Here is an 18124-nt window from a genome sequence, read left to right as displayed (position 1 = left end):
GGGAACTATGGCGGCGGCGGCGCTCTCGGAAAGTGCTCCGGCGGGAAACGCGCGGTAGGAGCGCGGCGCCGGGACTGGGACCGGGACAGGGACCCCGACCCGGGGGCTGCGGCGGCCTCGGGGAGCCCTCTCGGCACAGCCGGACAGGAGTGCCGGCTCTTGGAGCACCACCCTGAGGCACAGTCCCCCGCGTATCCCGCCCCTGGGCACCCCATTCCCAAGAACCCCGATCCCAGGGCACTCCATCCCTTCAGACACCCCATCCCCGGGTTCCCCACTCCCAGGGTACCCCATTCTTCCAATCCCCTGGGACACCCCACCCCTGGTGTACCCCTCCTCTGGAGTACTCTACCTGCCGCAGGCACCCGATCCCCTGGGGTATCCCATTGCCAGGCACCCCGTCCCGTCCCATCCCATTCCACCCCGTCCCATCCCATTCCACCCCATCCCATTCCACCCCATCCCATCCCATCCCATCCCACCCCGTCCCGTCCCGTCCCGTCCCGTCCCATCCCATCAATTCCCCTACCCCAGAGTGCTCCGTTCCCTGGGGCACCACCCCCAGCCCGGTCACCCTGTTCCCAGTCCCCTTAGCCCCTGCTGTCCCTGGCCAGCCTGACACCCTGTGCCCGATTGGCTTGGCAGGATGGAAGCCAAGGACATCCCCATCCCTGTTCCTGCACTAGCCACGGAGCGGCGGCTTGCCCAGCGCCTCAGGTGAGGGGAACGGGAGCCAGGGGGGAATAGGGGCCTTGTGGTGCTCCAGCAGCTGTAGCAGGCCTGGCTGGGAGGAGGGTCACAGGGCCAGCCCTGCACCAGGAGGGTCTGTGGGGCTGGGAAGGGCCTGACGATGCCTTGGCCTTGCAGGGAGCGTTTGGAAGAGGAGCAGCTGCTGGATGGGCGCTACCGCCTGCAGCAGGTGCCAGGGGGCCACATGGCACTGCCCGTGCTGGAGGAGAAGCTCTCCCAGCTGTGCCTGCCCCCAGAGGTGCCCTGTGAGCTGGTGTGGATTCAGGTCAGGAGAGCCCCCCTGGCCTAAGGCCTGCGTGGGTCGGTGGGGTCTCAGCCCCATGTGCCACATTCCTGCAGCAGGACCCTGTCCCCTCCAGGGCATTCCGCCGGCGGGCGCCTGCCCAGAAGCTGCGGGATGAGCTGCGGCGCCTGCTGGGCGGGTGCTGGTCGGAGGAGCTGGAGCGGGATGTGCCCCATGCCTGGCAGCGGCACGGAGACCTGGTCCTGCTGAGCGAAGACAGCTTCAGGGCTGCGCTGTGGGAGAGGCTGGGTAAGGGGGAACGTGGTCTGCCTGCCCTGATCCTGCCCACAGATCCTGCCCTGTCCTTTCCCAAATCTCCTGGGATGGGTGAATTGCAGGTCCGGCGCTCTGGGAGGCTGTTGCCTCAGCTTTGGGTGCCCGGCGGGTGGCCAGGAGAGGACGGGTGTTGCCAGACGGGGAGCGGACGCCCAGTGTCACCCTGCTGCTGGGCCAGGATGGCTGGGTGGAGCACGTGGACAATGGGATCAGGTAGGGCAGAAGCCATGGTGGTGGAAGTGGATGGTGCAGGGAAGGGGCTGCTTTCCCCATCCTGGTGGGCTCTTCCAGGTACACCTTCGACGTGACCAAGTGCATGTTCTCACCGGGCAACATCACGGAGAAGCTGCGGGTGGCCTCGCTTCCCTGCTCCGGGGAGGTCCTGGTGGATCTCTATGCAGGTAAGGGAGATGGAGGATGGGTTTGGCAGGGCGGGCTGGTGGGGGCAGGCAGAGAGCAGTGAGGCAGGTGCTGATGGCATCCAGATGGATGTGAAACATTATTTCCAGCTTGCCTGGAGTGAAAAATATCCAGAGTTAGAGCTCCTGCCCTGTTTGTGAGCCCTCAGCTATCCTTGCACTTCTGTCCCTCCTGTGTCCCTGCTGCCTTTGGACACATAGGACAACCCTGCCCTCAGGCTCTGCAGAGTGCTGCTATACATTTGGATCCAGGGAAAAGATTTGCCGCTGTTTTGTGCTAAGGGCAGTCAGTGCTTCCAATTTGTGTCACACTGAAAGGATGTGGCACCCACAAAACTGCCCTTGTTTAATTATATGCTCGTCTGGGCACTGCTTCACAGAGTGGAAGCAGGGCAGGTTTTGAGCTGATGACAAAGACTGAAGGTAAAATAAGTTCCTCTAAACATTTTTCAAGACAGATTTTGCTTTTGCAGAGGTGGGAGGGATGAATTTCCATTTCTCCAGCATTTGGGCTCATTTCAACATGGAGCAAAGCAGATTTGGAGGGCTGGCGTGGCAACATGCATCCCACCCTGCCTCCAGGGAGGAGTGTGGATCCCCAGAAGGTCCTTGCCCTCAGCCTCTGCCACCTCCTGCCCGCAGGCATTGGCTATTTCACGCTGCCGTTCCTGGTTCATGCGGGAGCTGCCTTTGTCCACGCCTGTGAGTGGAATGTCCATGCTGTGGAGGCTCTGCGCAGGGCTCTGGTGCTGAACGGGGTGCAGGATCGGTGCCGTGTCCACCACGGGGACAGCCGGCAGGTGAGCGCTGCCGCCCCGGCCGCGGGCCCCCATCCTCACTTGGCATCCCCTCACCTCCCCTCTCCTCCAGCTGGAGCTGCGGGACACGGCGGACCGGGTGAACCTGGGGCTGATTCCCAGCTCGGAGGGAGGCTGGCCGGTGGCCTGCCGTGTCCTGAAGAAGGACACAGGTGGGATTCTCCACATCCACCACAACGTGGAGACTCCCCCTGCACCGCCCCCAGTCCTGCTGGCTGAGCAGGGATCTCAAGAGGCGCAGCACCCAATGGAGGACACTGGAAAGGGGACAGTGGGGGCGAGGGTCAGAGCTGAGTGGAAGAGGTGGGCTGAAGCCACAGCAACACGGATCCAGGGGCTGCTGGCAGAGCTGCACGGGTGGCCATGGCGCACCAGCATCCTGCACGTGGAGGCAGTGAAGTCCTACGCACCCCATGTGCATCACCTCGTGCTGGACCTCGAGTGCCGGCCAGTGCTGCCCACATAGCTGGGCATAGGCCCTGGAAGGGCTCCAGCTCCCATGGAATGGTGGTATCAGAGCACTGGGAGCAGGGAGATGCTACCAGCAGTGTCCTGCTGCCAGCCTGGATGTGCCTTATGTCCCCTCATTCCCAAGTGGCAGCACTGACCAGCAGTGACTCCCTGTGCCCAGGACAGCCAGGGATGTGTTCCCACCGGACATCCCTCCAGGATCCAGGCCGAGGATGGAGTGAACTAGGATTGTCCTGCCCTGACTCTGCCAGTCGCTGCCTGGATCTTGGACACGTGGCACTTTCAGCCCCATTTTCACATAGGAGAGAACTGGAGGCATGAGAAACCTCAGGTTCCTGCTGGATTTGTTTCAGCAGGTCAGGGACAGGCTTTGTGTTCATGTTTACCAACATGCTTTTTATTTATAGGAAACAGGTCTGTGTATCTCAGTTTCTTACGTTTTTGCAGAAATAAGGATGCTTCTCCCCTCTCTTGTTGGTATTCAGTTTAAATGTGAACACCATTGCAAGCGTGAGGGTCTGGCCTAGGAAGGCTCGATCCCGGGGAGGTGTATGGAGGGGCTCAGAGAGCAATGCCTCTGTTGGCATCCTCTGTCAGCAATCCCAAAGCCCTCTAAGTGCCATGTGTGTACTCCTGATGGAGAGAACCTCTGCCCCATGAGGGAGTTCTCACTGACCCTTTGGCATCCCCATGTTTTTTCCTGTGTCAGCGTCCCATCGCTTCCCGAAGGGCTGGGAGCCTTTGACTCTCCCCTGTTTCGGGGCAGGGAGCCCCGGGGTGCGGCCGAAACTGTGGGAAGAGCTGCGTCCTCACGTTTGCTTGGGGCTGCTCCCAGCTGACTTCCCCTGCAGGACCTGCATGGTGAGAAGCCACCTCCCCGCGGGTGTGAGCCCCACGCCTCGTCCTGCCGCGTGTGCTCACATTTCGTTCCCGTGTTGCCTGTGCCGCTCTGGGCTGCGACGAGGAGCCCTGCCGGGACCGTATCTCTGCCACGAAGGACAAGGGCACAGGCTGGAGCCTTGCGGCGGGAGAACACCACGGCCTCGCTGCTGGGGTCTCAGTCCTTTTCCCTGGAGACCCCTGGAGGGCCTCCCACGGTTCGGGTAGCGGAGGGCTCTGTGCTCCTCGGGAGCAGCTGCGCTCCCAGCCAGCGCCGTGCGGCACCGCCCCCTGTTCGGCCGTGCATGTAAAGCGTCCCGCTGTGGTGGAGCTGCAGCTCCAGCAGGGGCATCCTAGCCAGGGGAGCGGAGGAAAGGGCTGGAGGGGGCGGGCACCACCTCCCGCACGGGCCGCCCCGTCGGTTCCGCAGGTGCGGCGGGCGCGGCTCCTTTAAGGCGCCGGCACCGCCCCCCCTCCCGCCCGGCTCCCCCTCCCGCTGCCGGGAGGCGCCAGCCGGAGCCGCTGCAGGTACCGGAGGGTCGTGGGACTGGGGGTTCGTCCGCGGATGGGGCGTCGGGGGGTAGCGGAAGTCCCCCCATGGACGGGGGCTGCCGGGGATCCCTCGGTTCATGGGGTGTCGGGGGGTGCCGGGGGTCCCTCTGTGATCAGGGGGTCGAACTGCGGTGTCCCGGGGCGGAGGCCGGTCCCTTCCGCGGTGGCCGCGCTGCAAGTGCAGTCCCGGAGGCCCCGAACCCCTCGACAGAGAGAAGCCCGCGGTCCGTCGCGTCTCCCTTTCTTCCCCGGGGCGCGGCTGCAGGACGGGAAGGTCCATCCCGGCGGGTAGCGGGCAGCGGGCAATGGGCTGCAACCCCCCGGCTCCGTCGGGTTGGAGCGGCCGCGGCCACCCGGGTCCCGGTGCCGGCGCCTCCAGACCGGATCCTGCCCCCGCCGCGGCTCGGGGTGCGTGTCCGCTCCCGGCGGCTCCGCGGGGGTCGGGCAGCTCCGAGCCCCGCTGGGTCCGTGGGAGCGGCAGCCCGGGGCGGCTCCTTCCTGCCGGGGCTGCCCGCGGGTGCTGGGCGTCAGCGCGGTCCCACGGAGCCGGCTGAGGTCACCGGGGCGGCGGGGCTGGCAGGCGGCCCGAGCCCAACCCGGGGCAGGGCGGCGGAGGCGGCGGGCGGGCCGGTGTCCTGCGTGCCGCGATCCGGTCCGGCCCCGGGAGCGCGCACGGGGCTGTTCTCAGCGGCTGGCATGTCCCCAGCACGGACACATCTGGCCGCGTCTGGACAGGGCCAGCGATCTCAGGTGCAGCAATGTCGGAAGCCGTGGATCTGTCCTTCCTGTCGGACGCGGAGAGAGAACTGATCCTGCAGGTCTTGCAGCGCGACGAGGAGCTTCGCAAAGCAGAGGAGAGGAGGATCAGGTGTGGACCCGACTGGGGCTGGGCAGGTGCTGGTTCCCCGCTTTGCTCAGGAAGTGGGTGGAGGAGTGAGAGTGCTGGTGATGGAGGTTATCTGGGGTCCCGGGTGGCTCTGACAGCTCCCGGTGTCGGGTCTGAGCAGGCGCCTGAAGAATGAGCTGCTGGAGATCCGTCGCAAGGGAGCCAAGCGGGGCAGCCAGCGCTACAGCGAGCGGACCTGCGCCCGCTGCCAGCAGAGCCTGGGCCGCATCAGCCCCAAGGCCAACACCTGCCGGGGCTGCAACCACTTGGTGTGTCGGGACTGCCGTTTCTACAGCCCCAACAGCTCCTGGCGCTGCAAAGTCTGCACCAAGGAGGCGTGAGTACCCATGGACAAGTGGCAGAAGTGTCTGTCCCCTTCATCTTCCCAGTCTCCCCAGCTTGATATCCCATGGCCAGCCTTTCCTAGCCCAGCTGGTCCTCTTCACCTCAGGACAGCTGACTGCTTTTGCTTCCAGAGTGGGTTCCCATGGTTGGGTAATAGAGAACTGGGTCATACCCCAATCTTGTGTCTCCTCCATGCCCACCTCGCTCCTTCCCCTGCCTTTACTTGACTCAGGAATCCCCCACTGCCCCGTGCACAGCTTGTGTTTCAGGCATCCCAGGTTTCCTCCCCTTGGCCTCCCTTGTCATACAAAACTGTCTTGCTCCCATGTTTGCTGGGGATGTAGCTGAGCCTGTCAGCTACCCAGAGAATTGTCTCTGCCCAGTCGCTTGCCAATCATGCCCACTGTACCTGTGTTCTTCTTGGGTGGTGGCACCACTAAGGGTGGGTTGGTGCAGGGATCAGGCTTCCACTGCCCCTGACTGTCCCCCACCACCTCCCTGACATGCAGTGAGCTGAAGAAGACAACTGGTGACTGGTTCTACGACCAGAGGGTCCATCGCTTTGCCAACCACCTGGGTAGCGACATGGTGCGGCTGTCCCTGCGGCACAGGCCGGCAGGTAGGGATGCCACAGTGACTCCTTTTCACACAGCCTGGGCATCTGGGATGCTCCCCCTTTCCCCAGTGCAGTTCTGCCCAGTGTGGAGCTGGATGGGAGCAACTCCTGCTTCAGGCAATGGGTTTGGAGCAGGAGTCCTCCTGATGCCTCTCTCCTTATAGCCAGCAAAAGAGAGACTGTGGGACAAACACTTCTACAGAAAGCTCAGCTTGGTGAGCCCAAAAGCTCCGCCACAGCCCGGCAGCCAAGCCCCCCTGTACCCTGGGAGGGGTCCAGGTAAAAAATCCCTGCTCTACCCCCTGCTTTAGGCACCAGCCCTCATCTGCTGCAGGGATGGGAGCCCTGCTCGGATCATTGGTGGCGCAGAAGCTCTCTCAGACCAACCTCCTTGCCAAACAGGACATACCTGTGGTTTTGTTTGCCTGCAGTTTGTTTCCAGATGCCTCAGACCCTCGGGATGGCAAAAGTGACACAGAGTCCATGGAAAACATGAGCCTGGATGGCTACAGATCTAGTCCTGGTGATGGGGGCAGGTGAGGGGCTTCCTGGGTAGGTTGTCCTTGCCAAGACTGGCTGGCAAAGGTTGAGAACCTTCATCTGAAGTGTGTCTAGGGAAGGGGAGCTGGCTCCCCTGGCTGGGCTGAAAGTTGTCCCTGGGCAGGCATACCCCCTGCTCCCAGGCTGGGGTGCTGCAGGGAGTTCATGTGCCTCCAGGGAGCCTGTGTGGAGGTGCTGCTTTCTGGCCAGTAGTTGCTCTCCCAGCTATACTTGTGGCCTGGGACAGACCTTTCCATGTCTTTGCAGGAGTAACTCCTTGGAGAGAGCTGTCACTGCAAAACAGGTTGCTGCACCAGCAGGACCTGCTGCCTCCAGTCTGACCCTCCCTCTCCGCTCCAAAAATGCGTTGTCTGACAGACGGGTGCGTGATGCTGCTCCAGCAGGCTCAGCCCTGTCCTGAGGCATGAGGCTGGGAATCATGTGGGGTGCCCAGCCTTGCCCTGCTCTGATAGGACATTTCCTCCCCAGGATGCCACCACAGGGACTCGCAGCAGTGCCTTGGTTGATGAGCATGAAACGATATTCAAGAAGAACACCCGGCGGGTGGTGAGGCCTGCAGGTGAGGGCTGCATAGGTGTGAGGGGACACAGCCAGGGGTGGGCAGCTGCTCCTCCCTGGGCTGTGGTGGGCTTTCAGTGCAGATTGGAGCAGCTGGGGCAGCCCTTTGCTTGAGAAAGCAGCAGGGCTCTGCTAGTCCTGTGCCGTGCTGCTGCCTCCTGCTCACCACCTCTTGTGCAGACTACACCAAGTCAGTGATCGACCTGCGCCCTGAGGACCTCATGGGGGAAGGCAACTCTTTGGGAGACAGGAGCAAGTCAGTCCCTGGCCTCAACACAGAGCTGGTAAGACCCTCAGAGTGCCACGAAGATGGCTGCCAGGTGGAGGAGCCGGGTATCTGGCTGGCTGTGCCCTGCTGCTTCCCACAGAGCTGCCTTGTTTCCCTCCTTGCAGGAGGAGGAGGAGGAGGACATCGACAACCTGGTGGAGATCCACCGGCAGCGGGTGGCCCGGGGCAGCATGCGCAGCGGCACCTCCTCAGTGAGTCCCCGTGGAGTGGCTGTGCTTTGCTCTGCTCTGCTGCAGGGAGGAATGATGGAGAAAGGCCATGCTGATGGGTTTGGTGGGAGAAAGGCAGGATAGGCAGCTCCTGGGCTGCAGGGGCAAGAGCCAGAGGCATGGCGGCTTCCTCCCGTTGAAAGGAATTGAAATGCAGAGACTCAGTTCTCTTCCAGGGAACCTCTGTGCAGGTGGGAAGTACTCTCCCAGCCACAGTGGGTGAGGGCGGCTGTGCAGAGGAGGCATGTGAAGTAGCCTTGCTGAGGATGAAGAGGGGAGCCATCAAGGGATGCTGTACCAGCTAAGCCTGCCATGTCTTCCAGAGCACACTGGGGAGCATGGTCAGCATTTACAGCGAGGCCGGTGACTTCGGCAGTGTGGCAGTCACTGGGGGCATCTCCTTCTCCCTGAGCTACGAGGAGAAGACGCAGACCTTGTTCATTCACGTGAAGGAGTGTCGTCAGCTGGCCTATGGGGATGAGGGCAAGAAGCGCTCCAACCCGTGAGAGACGGAGGGCGATGGCTGGTGGCACCACTGGTGGTGCCCAGCTGGGTTGTGGGGTGCCCACCAGAGATGGGAGCTGTAAATGGGGGCTCTTGGCAAGGCAGGGAGTCAGGGGTTGCCCTGGGGAGCTCGGGATGGTTAATTGTTCGGGGAGTTTGGTGAAGTGCTGCCTGTTCCTCCCTTCAGGTATGTGAAGACCTACCTCCTGCCTGACAAATCCCGGCAAGGGAAACGCAAGACGACAATCAAACGCAACACCGTCAACCCCCTGTACAATGAGCTGCTGAAGGTGAGTAGGGATGGGCTGAGGTGCAAATACTCAGTCCTGGAGATGCTGCTGGAACATGCCAGTTTAGAGTTGGGCTCCTAACTTTGAGGCAGGGGATCTACAGAGGACTGATGTCCAGAGACTGCACCCTGAAAGCTGGAAAAACTCACTCCCAGACTGGGTCGGTGCTCTGATCTGGCCATGGTGTCAAGTCCCAGTGCCATGGTGGGATGAAGGCACAGCTGTAGTGGCGAACTTATCACAGGATCTGTCCTTGGTTCTTCTGGCATTCCCCAGAGCTGGGGCATCCTGCTTACCCTGGACATTTTGTTCCATGGCAAAGGCTTCCAGGCCACTGGAAACAGGTTACATTGGTAACCTGCACTCCCTACATTGGAAGGGAGGGCAGCACAGCTGCAGAGGCAGAAATAAGGCAGTTCAGGGCACCAGGGCATAGCAGCTTTGCACTGTCCTTCACTGGCCCTGCTGCAGCCACTGTGGGATGGTGGGACTGGCTGACTCTGACCCTGAGCCTGGCAGTGCATCACTGAGGCCAGGCACTCTCAGACATGAGGAAGTGGGAGCTGTGGTTTGGTTTTTAGGCTCTCACAACCAGGTTTGCTAAGGTTTTGTGCTCTGACCCCCTGAGACCTGGTGGGCTGGCAGAGCTCTGCTTGTGGTGGGATGGGTGGCCAGTTGCCATGAGTCCTGGCTCTGAGGTCTATCTGCCTGGAGAGCACGGGCTCCTGCACCACTGCCCCAGGACTCTGAGGTTTCAGCAGGCAGTGGAAAGAAAGAACAGGCTCCTGTGTGAATCCATTACTCTTCAGACCTGTCTCCTCTCCTGACTGAGAGCTGTGGCTGATGGTGTGTGCCAAGCCTGTCCCTGCCTGCTGCTGCCTGCTCATTGGTGGTTCTCCTGTGTCTCTCCCTAGTATGAGATTAACAAGTCCCTCCTGCTCACGAGGACGCTGCAGTTCTCAGTCTGGCACCATGATCGCTTTGGCCGCAACACGTTCCTGGGGGAAGTGGAGGTGCCACTGGATGCCTGGAACTTTGACAGCCACCTGGAGGAGTTCCTGCCCCTGCATGGCAAGGTGTGCCCCTGCTGCCTGCAGCCTGCCTTGCCTGGCTCTGTTGAGGGGTATAGCCCTCGGTGGGCAGAGGGGTGCAGAGACCTCCTCTGAGAGCTGCCAAAAGGCTTGTGCCTAATCAAATCTTTGGAGAAATGAAGACCCCAGAAGCACTGCTGTTGTAGCAAAAGGGCAGATCTGCCTTGAGCCTTGTTTCCTTCCTTCTCCTCAGGTGATTGAGTCAAAATAAGATCCCAAAGGAGCTGGGCTGATCTAGTAGCGCTGGAGAGGGTTTGCAGCCACATGTAGGAGAAGCCAAGCCCTTTGTCCCATTCTGGGGAGGTGCTGCATGCGGGCCAGGCTGTCTCCATGTCTGCCATGGCCTCCCTGCAGTGTTTGATAAGTCTCATCTCTTCACAGACTGGGGCAGATGCTGCTGGTCTCCACCAATACAAGGGGGAGCTGGTCGTCTCCATGAAGTACATTCCATCTGTCAAGCACCCTGGGGCTGGGAATGGCAGGAAAGGTAAGTGCTGGAGCTCCAGGATGTCTGTGCAGCCTTGCAGGATCTGCACATGGCCATGTGAGCTGGCATAGTGTCACTGCAGCTTTCTGTCCAATATCTGCAAGGCTGCTCTGGGTCAGGGCAGACCTGGCTGTCCTCAGGCTGGCTGAGCCATCCCAGTGCTTCCCTGGGGCTGGACCTGCATAAGGCAATTGTCCACCTTCGCCTCAGCAGGCAGGGGTGGTACTGGAGAAGGCAAGAGGAAATGCCAGCCTGGGGTCTGCACCTACCCCTGGGACCAGTGGTGTTCAGCAGGATCTTTCCAGAAGTCTGTGGTGGTAGAAAGTAAGGTTGAGTAATTGATGTGTTGGGTTTTTCCTAGGCAAAACGGGGGAAGGCGGTGAGCTCCAGGTCTGGATCAAAGAAGCCAAGAACCTCACAGCTGCCAAATCTGGGGGGACCTCAGACAGCTTTGTCAAGGGGTGAGTGAGGGTCCTGGATGGGAGAGCGATGAAGGCACTGTCCTCCCTGGCTGTTTTCCCAACACTGCCATAGGGACCTGGAAGAGGGCACGGTCTCTCCATTAGCTGCCCTCCACTGCCTGTGTTGGTACCCTGAGAGTCACCATCTGAGCAGAGACAAGATGCTTTTGGTAGCAGGTGCTCTTCCGGATTTTGACTGGTTGAGATGTCGTGGTGAGAGGCTCTGTGCAAGGCAGGGCTCTATTTGCCATCCAGTTGTCTTCCTAGAGGTCACCATGCCATGAGGCAGCATGACTATGGGTGGGGAGGCTCCAGTCCTTGCCCTCCTCAGATCACTTGCAGTCTGCTGTGTGGCTTTTCAGGAGGCAGGGAAGACACCACCCCATGCAGGGTGTCATGATCCTTCCTGAGCCATATCAGGGAAGGTGAGAAGAGGGGGTCCAGACCAGGTCCTGGGGTGCCGAGGTCCCCCAGCACCTGGAGAAAGAGGCACTTTGCCCATATGCTGCTAACTCAAGGGACTGCTTCCCCCAGCTACCTCCTGCCGCACAAAAACAAAGCCTCCAAGAGGAAGACGCCTGTCGTGAAGAAGACCCTGAACCCTCATTACAACCACACCTTTGTCTACAATGGTATCAACCCTGAGGACCTGCAGCACATCTGCCTGGAGCTGACGGTCTGGGACCGGGAGCCGCTGTCCAGCAATGACTTCCTCGGGGGTGTCCGTCTGGGGGTGGGCAATGGTGAGTAGCTCGGGTCCCATCAAACCCTGGGGACAAGCAGGCTTGCTTGAGACTGCTGCACTGTGAGCAGGAGCCTGCTCTGGCCGTGACTTCTGCCCACATCCATCCTTTCTCCCAGGCATGAGCAATGGGCAGGTTGTGGACTGGATGGACTCCATGGGTGAGGAGCTGAACCTGTGGCAGAAGATGTGCCAATATCCAGGCTCGTGGGCAGAGGGGACGCTCCAGCTCCGCTCCACCATGGCTAAGCTGAGACGGTAGGATGCAGCACCAGGACTCGGCTGCTCCGGAGCCACACTCACTGCAGGGTCTGGCAGGGGTGCCAAACGTGGGTTGTATTTTTTTTTCTTTAATAAACATGACCTTCTCTAAACAGGCTTGGGCAGAAAGTCTTCTTGGCCTAGCTTTGTTTAAAGGGTTTTCCTTTTGTCTTAAGCCTTGCACCAGATTTCAGGCTGAACTGGAGTCCTTATGGATCCTCCCTTCTTCCCCCCAAGGCAAAAGTGCTTTGAAATGTCATTGGGTTTTTATTTCTTTCCATTCTTCATCCCACCCTCTCTGTTTCACATTCTGCTCCCTCCCTGTCCTCTACACCCTCCTCAATGTGCACAACCCAGCCCCATCTGCAGGGACCAGGATAGAGAGCCGTGTGGAGTCATCTTGGGAGAGCTGGGGGTCATGGTCCCTAGGAAACATTTGTTTTCAGGGCCTCTCGGCAACACATCTGCCAGCGCTGACTTTTTATACAAATTTATTTATTTCAGGAAGGGTGCCCTATGGGTGGTGGGAGGGGAAAGCGAGAGGCAGGGAGGAGGGCGAGCCCTCGGGGTGGGCTGCATTGCTGGCTGGCTGCTACAAGCTCTGCTGAGTGTGGGGCCATTTGCTTTTAATAAGGGATTTCTGCATGGGAGGGTGATGCAGGGGTGGGGCTGTCCATGGGGAGGCCAAAGCTGCTGTGCTAGAGGCTGCTGCACTACTGCCCTGCCTGCCCTACCTGCCCTGCCCACTCTCCTCTGCTCTGGATCCATGTCTCCCCCCTGCCCTGGGATTTGAGCAGGGGCACTCCACTGTCTCCCCCACCACCGTCCTGGCCAAGCCAAGCCAAGCCATTCCACCCCTCAGCCAAAGACAGCTCCTGGCTGCTGGGCAGTGGGGATGCTTCTGGCACAGGGCCCCTGTCCCCATCCCCATTCACCTCTCTGTGCCAGACCAGCCAGAGAGGGGCTCCCCTTCTCTGGAGGTCCTTGGCACCCTGTTCCTCCTCTATGGTGGACAACTAGAAAAGCAGAAAGGAAGGTTCCATCCCCTGAGGGCAGTGGAGGGGGTGTGGCGCTGGCTCACTCACAGGGGTCCCCAGTCTGTGCCCGCCGGGCTGCCTCCCTCTCGCTCAGCATGTACGTGTCGATGAAGACAAAGAGCTCATCGGGGCTGATGGGGGCGATGTAGCGCTCTCGGTCGGTGCCCGCCTTGTCCAAAAGCACCGCATTGAAGTGGGAACGGGTGAGGTGCAGGAACTGCCTGGGGGTGCAGGAGGGGTCACCGGTCAGGGTTGGGTGGTTGCACTGACGGCTGAGTCTGTCCACTTCATGCAACCGTCAGGTTTCCCTGTAAGTGGGGGCTTCCACCTCTTCCTCGAGGCTGTGAGCACTGGGGGGGGCTCTGGTGATGCTGCATTCAGATTTGCTGGGAGTTCCCTTACCCAAGGCCCTCTGGTGCAGGAGGAAGGGACTGTCCATGAATCCAACTGCAACCTCATGCTTTGCCATCTCTTGTTTCCCCATCCCCCCCCCCACAGGCACCTAGCTCTGCAGGCACTGCCTCCAGTCTGCCCTACCTGAGTTCCTGGATGATGCCATGGGACAGCTGGTGCTCGCGGATGCGTCCCACCTCATGTGGGGGCTGCCCTACCAGCTCAATGGTGGTGACATGGCGCAGGTCCAGCCCACAGGCAGCTTGCTGTGGAGGAGAGAGGCAGTGAGGCTGTGATGGAGGTGGAGGTAGGGAGGGAAGCAGCAGGAGGTTCTCCTCACCTGCAACATGGAGATCTGCAACTTGTAGTAGCGGTTAGAGGCGTCAGGGGCTGAGATGACGAAGAGGCGGCGTTTCTCATTGAACTGGTCCAGCAGGCTGGCAGCTGAGTTCACAGCTGTGTTGATCTGCATGGCTGGGGCAAGATAAGTGTATGGGGAGGTGCCATTGTGTCCCCCAACCCCCCTTTGCCCTGCTGGGCAGCATTCCCCCGAAAGTACCAGGCATCAGCGTGGACAGGTCCTGCCCTTTCCACACCACTTACGTGCACAAAGGGGCTGGGAGCCTGTCCACTGCTGGGTGGACTGGCAGACCCGCAGTGAGGTGCCCTGGCGCTCATAGCCCCCATCACACAGGTACTCGCAGGTGGCACCATAGTTGTTGCCATCAGAGGTGCAGGAGATGTACCCATTCTGTGGAGGCTTCAGGACAGGGCAGCGTCTCACTGTGAAAGAGGGGAGTTGGGTGAAGGCTGAGGGAGAGGGAGAACAGCCCCAGCCATGGGGTGTCAAGGCTGGGGTCAGGAGGATACAGCCAGGAGCCCCAGGAGAGCCCACTCACCTTGGACACGAACACTAAACTTGCAGCTGGCTCGGTTGTACGCCTGGTCATGGGCGGTGTAGCGGATCACATGCTCTCCTTCAGGGAATTCAGAGCCTGGCTCCGGGCCCCGCAGCATCACCCTGAACCCAGCAGACAGGTTTCTCCACCAGGCCTCAGGCAGGGGCATGCAGCATGGCCTCCAGCTCTTGCTGGCATGCCTGTGGCACCTCCGCTCTCACCTCTTGATGACACCATCAGCAGAGTCCTTTACGCGCGGAGGGTCCCAGTAGACAGTTGCAGTCAGCTTGCCTGGCTCGGCTATCCGCTCCCGGGAGTCCGGACAGCGGATCTTGGGAGGCTCCAGGTCTGCCCACAGGGAGAAGAGGGTGTTGGGGAACCTGTGGATGCTGGCTACAAAAGCCAGACACCAGCCCTGGTGCTGAACCACCCCACCCTAGGGATGCTGCACACAGCTCTGGCACCCTGAAGCCATTGGGACCGGCAGTAGTGCCCCAGTTCAGAGCTGATCTCCGTGCTTTGGGGCTTATGGCACCAGAGGGAGCAGATGGGACAGGGAGCCCAAGGTTAGGGAGGTGCAAGAGCCAGCACCTGGCAATGCCCATTTTGGATGTGGGTGACATCTGTAGACACACCAGGGATGGAGGGTCACAGGCTCCTGTGTGCCCCAGCAGCATGGGATGAAAATTTACCTACACAGATTGGCTCGCTCCCACTCCAGCGCCCATCCTCCATGCAGATGCGGCTCCGGTCGCCCTCCAGCTGGTAGCCGGGCAGGCAGGTGTAGTCACAGTGGGAATCCATCTGCACTCCAGCTGAACACGCATAGGAGCCTCGCAGCACTGCCGGCAGCACATGGCACCTGATTTCTGGGATAGAGAAAACAAAGAGGGGTCATGCAAGTGGGCAGAGTGCCCAGGACTTGCCTCTGTGGGGTCCTGTGGCAATGCTGGCAAGGCAAGAGCTGGGCACACTCACGTCGGCAGTATGCCATCCCAGACCAGTGGCGGTTGGGCAGGCACTGGACAGCACTGGGACCCACCAGCCGGTACCCGCGGGTGCAGCTCAGCTCGCAGCGTGTCCCCAGGCTGCTGCGGTAGGTGCTACCCCGAGGTGAGTAGCAGGTGGCATCTCCACGGTGGATGTTGAGTGTGGCACACCATTGGGGCACTGTGGGAGATGAAGAAGGTTAGGGAGGCCCATACTGTGCCTCAATTTCCCTGTGAGGTCCCAAAGGATGGGTTGGATGCTGTTACCTCGACGGTAATCCAGAGCGGGCTCAGGGGGTGTTTCTTCTGCATACACCTCATTGGTATGACTCTCTGTGTAGTAGCCAGACCCTGGGGAGGAGGAAAGAGAGGAAGGGGCTGTGGGGCGGTTCATGGCTGCAAAACATCCCACAACTCCCCTCAAGGAGTCCCATCTCCAGGCAGACCCTGTCTTGTGTCCTTGGGGCTGCTCTCAAGAGTTAAGCTGGGCAGATTGTGAGCCCAGTCCCCAGTGACATGGGTGAGTGCTGGCACCAACTGCAGACTAAACAGTTCCAGGAGCAACTGTGGTTATGGCAGGAAACGGGTGCTGGCACACAGTGGGCTGGCACTGACCCCCAGCTTCGTGCTGCTGGGAAGTTCTTCCACCCGCTCCCATGGCACTGTTACTGCCACGGGGCATCCCAAGGGAATGAAGAAAGCTACACTCTTCTGCCCAGCCCCTGGCCAAGGCAAGGGATGAGAAGCACGCTGCCAAGCCAGGGTCTCGCAGGGATGCAGCTCTTTGCCTGTACTTCAGGGAAGGATGAAGCTGCTGGAGGGGATTGTCCAGAGCTGCTGTTACGCCACCCATGCTGCACAGAGGGGCCCCAGGGATGGGGTAAGACAACCTTGTGCCATCGTTGCAGGCCACTCTAGCCCACACTGTGTCTTCATGGGCAAGGAACCCACCAGTGGGGAGAGAGCCATGCAGGGGAGAGGGCTGGCGTCTTTCCCCGCGGCCCCTCGGCGCCTCGGCCGGCCGCGGCATTCCCCAGCACTGAGCTCACGTTTCCGCAGCGTTTCCGCTGGCCCCCGCCAGCGCTGCCCCCTCCTCGCCGCCAGCCCACCCCACCACGCTCCTGCTCCGGCATGGCGGGAATGCTCAGCGTGGGAAGGGACCCCCGGCGAAGCGGCAGTCCCATCGTGGCTGCACCCAAACTCCCCTTCTCTCTCTTCTGGGTTTTGGGAAGGGGATATCTGCCGGGGCCAATCCAAGCAGCAGCCCTGCCGTCACGGGGAGGAAAATCCATTACAAATCTTTCCAACGTGAAGTTTACTACAGAGTGACTTCTCACTGCTTTCCAAAAGTCGTCCACTCATTTTTCAAGAGCCTTTTATCCTGATGCCCTTTTCACACTGTCCTGATGCCTTGGAGAGCAGAGGTGCTGGGGGCAAACACAGAGATGGTACCCATGGGGCAGGCCCTGGGGACGTGTTGGTGACCTGGTGAGCTGGGATGTTTCCCAAGGGGATATGCCCAGGGCCCTGGGGATGGAGTGCACTGTGACCCCACAAGCAAATGTGCCATTTAGTGGTATGTTCTCTATTCATGCAGGCACTGCCTTTCCGTTCTCACCTGGGATCAGGTCACAGCCCCGGCTGCACTAGCCAGGCAGCGTGGCCAGCCAGGCAGCATGGTCAGGGGAGGAGATGGGAGCAGGGTGTGGGGAAACTCCCCCCAAACAAGGCTTGCGAGCCTTGATTCAGCTGCTCAGCAGTGGGGACTGAGTGCTCCATCCAGGCAAACATCTGCCGGCCAATGGTCCCCGTGGGAGCAGAGAGTCAGAGGGAAGCTGCGCTCCTGCGGGCAGAGTCGTGATGGAGCGGCTGGTTTTCCTCTCTGGGTGCCTCCCAGCACCCACTCTGTTCCTCCCTGCACCCCACAGCACACCCTCGCAGGCACCCAATACTCTCAGCCACTGATGTTCTCCCAGCAACGCTGTACCCGAATACCTTCCCTCTTCACCACGCACCCCTGACGGGAGTGAGACCCTGCAGGCTGCCATCCGCAGGCACCCCACTGTGCCCGCTCTCCCCGGCACTCACCTTCGTGCCACGTGGATGACACCAGCCTGGCGAGGACTACCAGCAGGACGGGGGCCGCCTCCTGTGCCATCCTGGGGGGCCGGGGCCCGGGCAGCTCACCTGCTGTGCTGGGTCAGGGTCAGGGGTAGCCGCGAGCCCCGGTGAGGATGGAGAGGGGCTGGAAGCAGGACGACGGCCCCCTCTGTCGCCTTGTCACGGCACAGACGTCTGTCCCTCCTGCCTGGCCGTGCTGCTGATGCTGAGCAAACTTACTTTCCCCCTTGGCTGCCCGTCCCAAACATTCAAAAGTCGTGAGTCAGGCCCAAAATGATGAAATTGTAAAAAATTACAAGTCCTCGCATCGCCCGTTTTCCAACGCTCCTCCTGCTTCTCCGAGGTTTTAAAAGGTTGTAAGAGGTTTTTCTCTGCAAGCAGAAGAGCCAGGGGCCTGTTTAAACACAGGAGAGAGCCAAGCTGACTCTGTTCAGCTCTGCATGGCTCCTGGAACTAGTCGGCGGGGGGGGGGGGGGGGGGGGGGACGAGCATAAAACCGCAGGAGCCAGGACCCTTTTCCCACCTCTTGCGAGGGGGGAGGGAGAGGCTCTGCAGCAGACGGCGGCCTCCGAAACTGCTCTTGAGGCAAGCGCTTTCCAGATGGGGTCTGTTTTCCAGCTGAAGTTCAGCCCCCGTGAGGCAGAGGTAAAGAAGTGCCTTCCTTAGGACCCCCCGCCCCACATCCCGCTGGGTTGGGGTCAGGCGGGAGGCAAAGCAGGAGCCACCTGGGATTTGGGCTCTGGAGCACGGGACTGAATGGGCAAGGAAAAACGAGGGATGAGCCTGGCACAGACAGGTAGGAGCATTGGCTTGGGGTGGTGAGGGGGGGAGGACGCGCTGCCTCAATGGGCTAATTATGTGGCGGCCAGGCCAGTGAGAGCAATGATTAATAACACGCTGTCCCGAGCAGGAGAGGACTGCCGGGAGGGGCTGCTGC

At 60.7% G+C, this 18124-nt stretch overlaps 3 protein-coding genes across 5 annotated transcripts; 2 read left to right on the top strand and 1 right to left on the bottom strand.

Annotated features, from left to right (window-relative positions):
- The first annotated feature begins 6 nt into the window (after nt 1-6).
- Nucleotides 7-3484, top strand: TRMT12 (tRNA methyltransferase 12 homolog). 2 transcript variants are annotated; one of them, XM_071569366.1, is made up of 8 exons: nt 7-54; nt 646-717; nt 868-1015; nt 1093-1282; nt 1372-1522; nt 1601-1710; nt 2371-2528; nt 2599-3484. In XM_071569366.1, exons 1-8 carry the CDS (start codon nt 8-10, stop codon nt 3010-3012), a joined length of 1290 nt encoding a protein of 429 aa, XP_071425467.1. In that variant the 5' UTR covers nt 7; the 3' UTR covers nt 3013-3484. The 2 variants fall into 2 exon arrangements, with proteins under 2 accessions (XP_071425467.1, XP_071425468.1); XM_071569367.1 differs by lacking the exon at nt 7-54 and having other exon boundaries at nt 649-717; nt 1110-1282.
- Nucleotides 3485-3986: 502 nt separating this feature from the next.
- SYTL4 (synaptotagmin like 4) lies at nt 3987-11865 on the top strand. Of its 2 annotated transcripts, none has more exons than XM_071569364.1 (17): nt 3987-4424; nt 5184-5316; nt 5456-5671; nt 6189-6298; nt 6460-6574; nt 6727-6831; nt 7103-7217; nt 7325-7415; nt 7595-7698; nt 7808-7894; nt 8236-8414; nt 8604-8706; nt 9621-9782; nt 10179-10284; nt 10646-10745; nt 11280-11488; nt 11607-11865. In XM_071569364.1, exons 2-17 carry the CDS (start codon nt 5207-5209, stop codon nt 11747-11749), a joined length of 2055 nt encoding a protein of 684 aa, XP_071425465.1. In that variant the 5' UTR covers nt 3987-4424; nt 5184-5206; the 3' UTR covers nt 11750-11865. The 2 variants fall into 2 exon arrangements, with proteins under 2 accessions (XP_071425465.1, XP_071425466.1); XM_071569365.1 differs by having other exon boundaries at nt 5155-5316.
- A 649-nt stretch (nt 11866-12514) lies between these two features.
- On the bottom strand, nt 12515-17368 carry SRPX2 (sushi repeat containing protein X-linked 2). The gene is made up of 10 exons (XM_071569324.1): nt 17155-17368; nt 15334-15417; nt 15056-15247; nt 14770-14946; nt 14299-14425; nt 14078-14199; nt 13782-13961; nt 13519-13652; nt 13323-13444; nt 12515-13006 (listed from the first exon to the last, which is right to left on the bottom strand). The coding sequence occupies exons 1-10, from the start codon at nt 17222-17224 to the stop codon at nt 12826-12828; spliced, it is 1389 nt and encodes a 462-aa protein (XP_071425425.1). The 5' UTR covers nt 17225-17368; the 3' UTR covers nt 12515-12825.
- Between the last annotated feature and the right edge of the window lie 756 nt (nt 17369-18124).

This window comes from Pithys albifrons, chromosome 14 (genome assembly GCF_047495875.1).
Source record: "Pithys albifrons albifrons isolate INPA30051 chromosome 14, PitAlb_v1, whole genome shotgun sequence".
Taxonomy (NCBI): Eukaryota; Metazoa; Chordata; class Aves; order Passeriformes; family Thamnophilidae; genus Pithys; species Pithys albifrons.
Note: the sequence above shows the minus strand (reverse complement) of the source record. Positions and strands in the feature narration are given on the sequence as shown.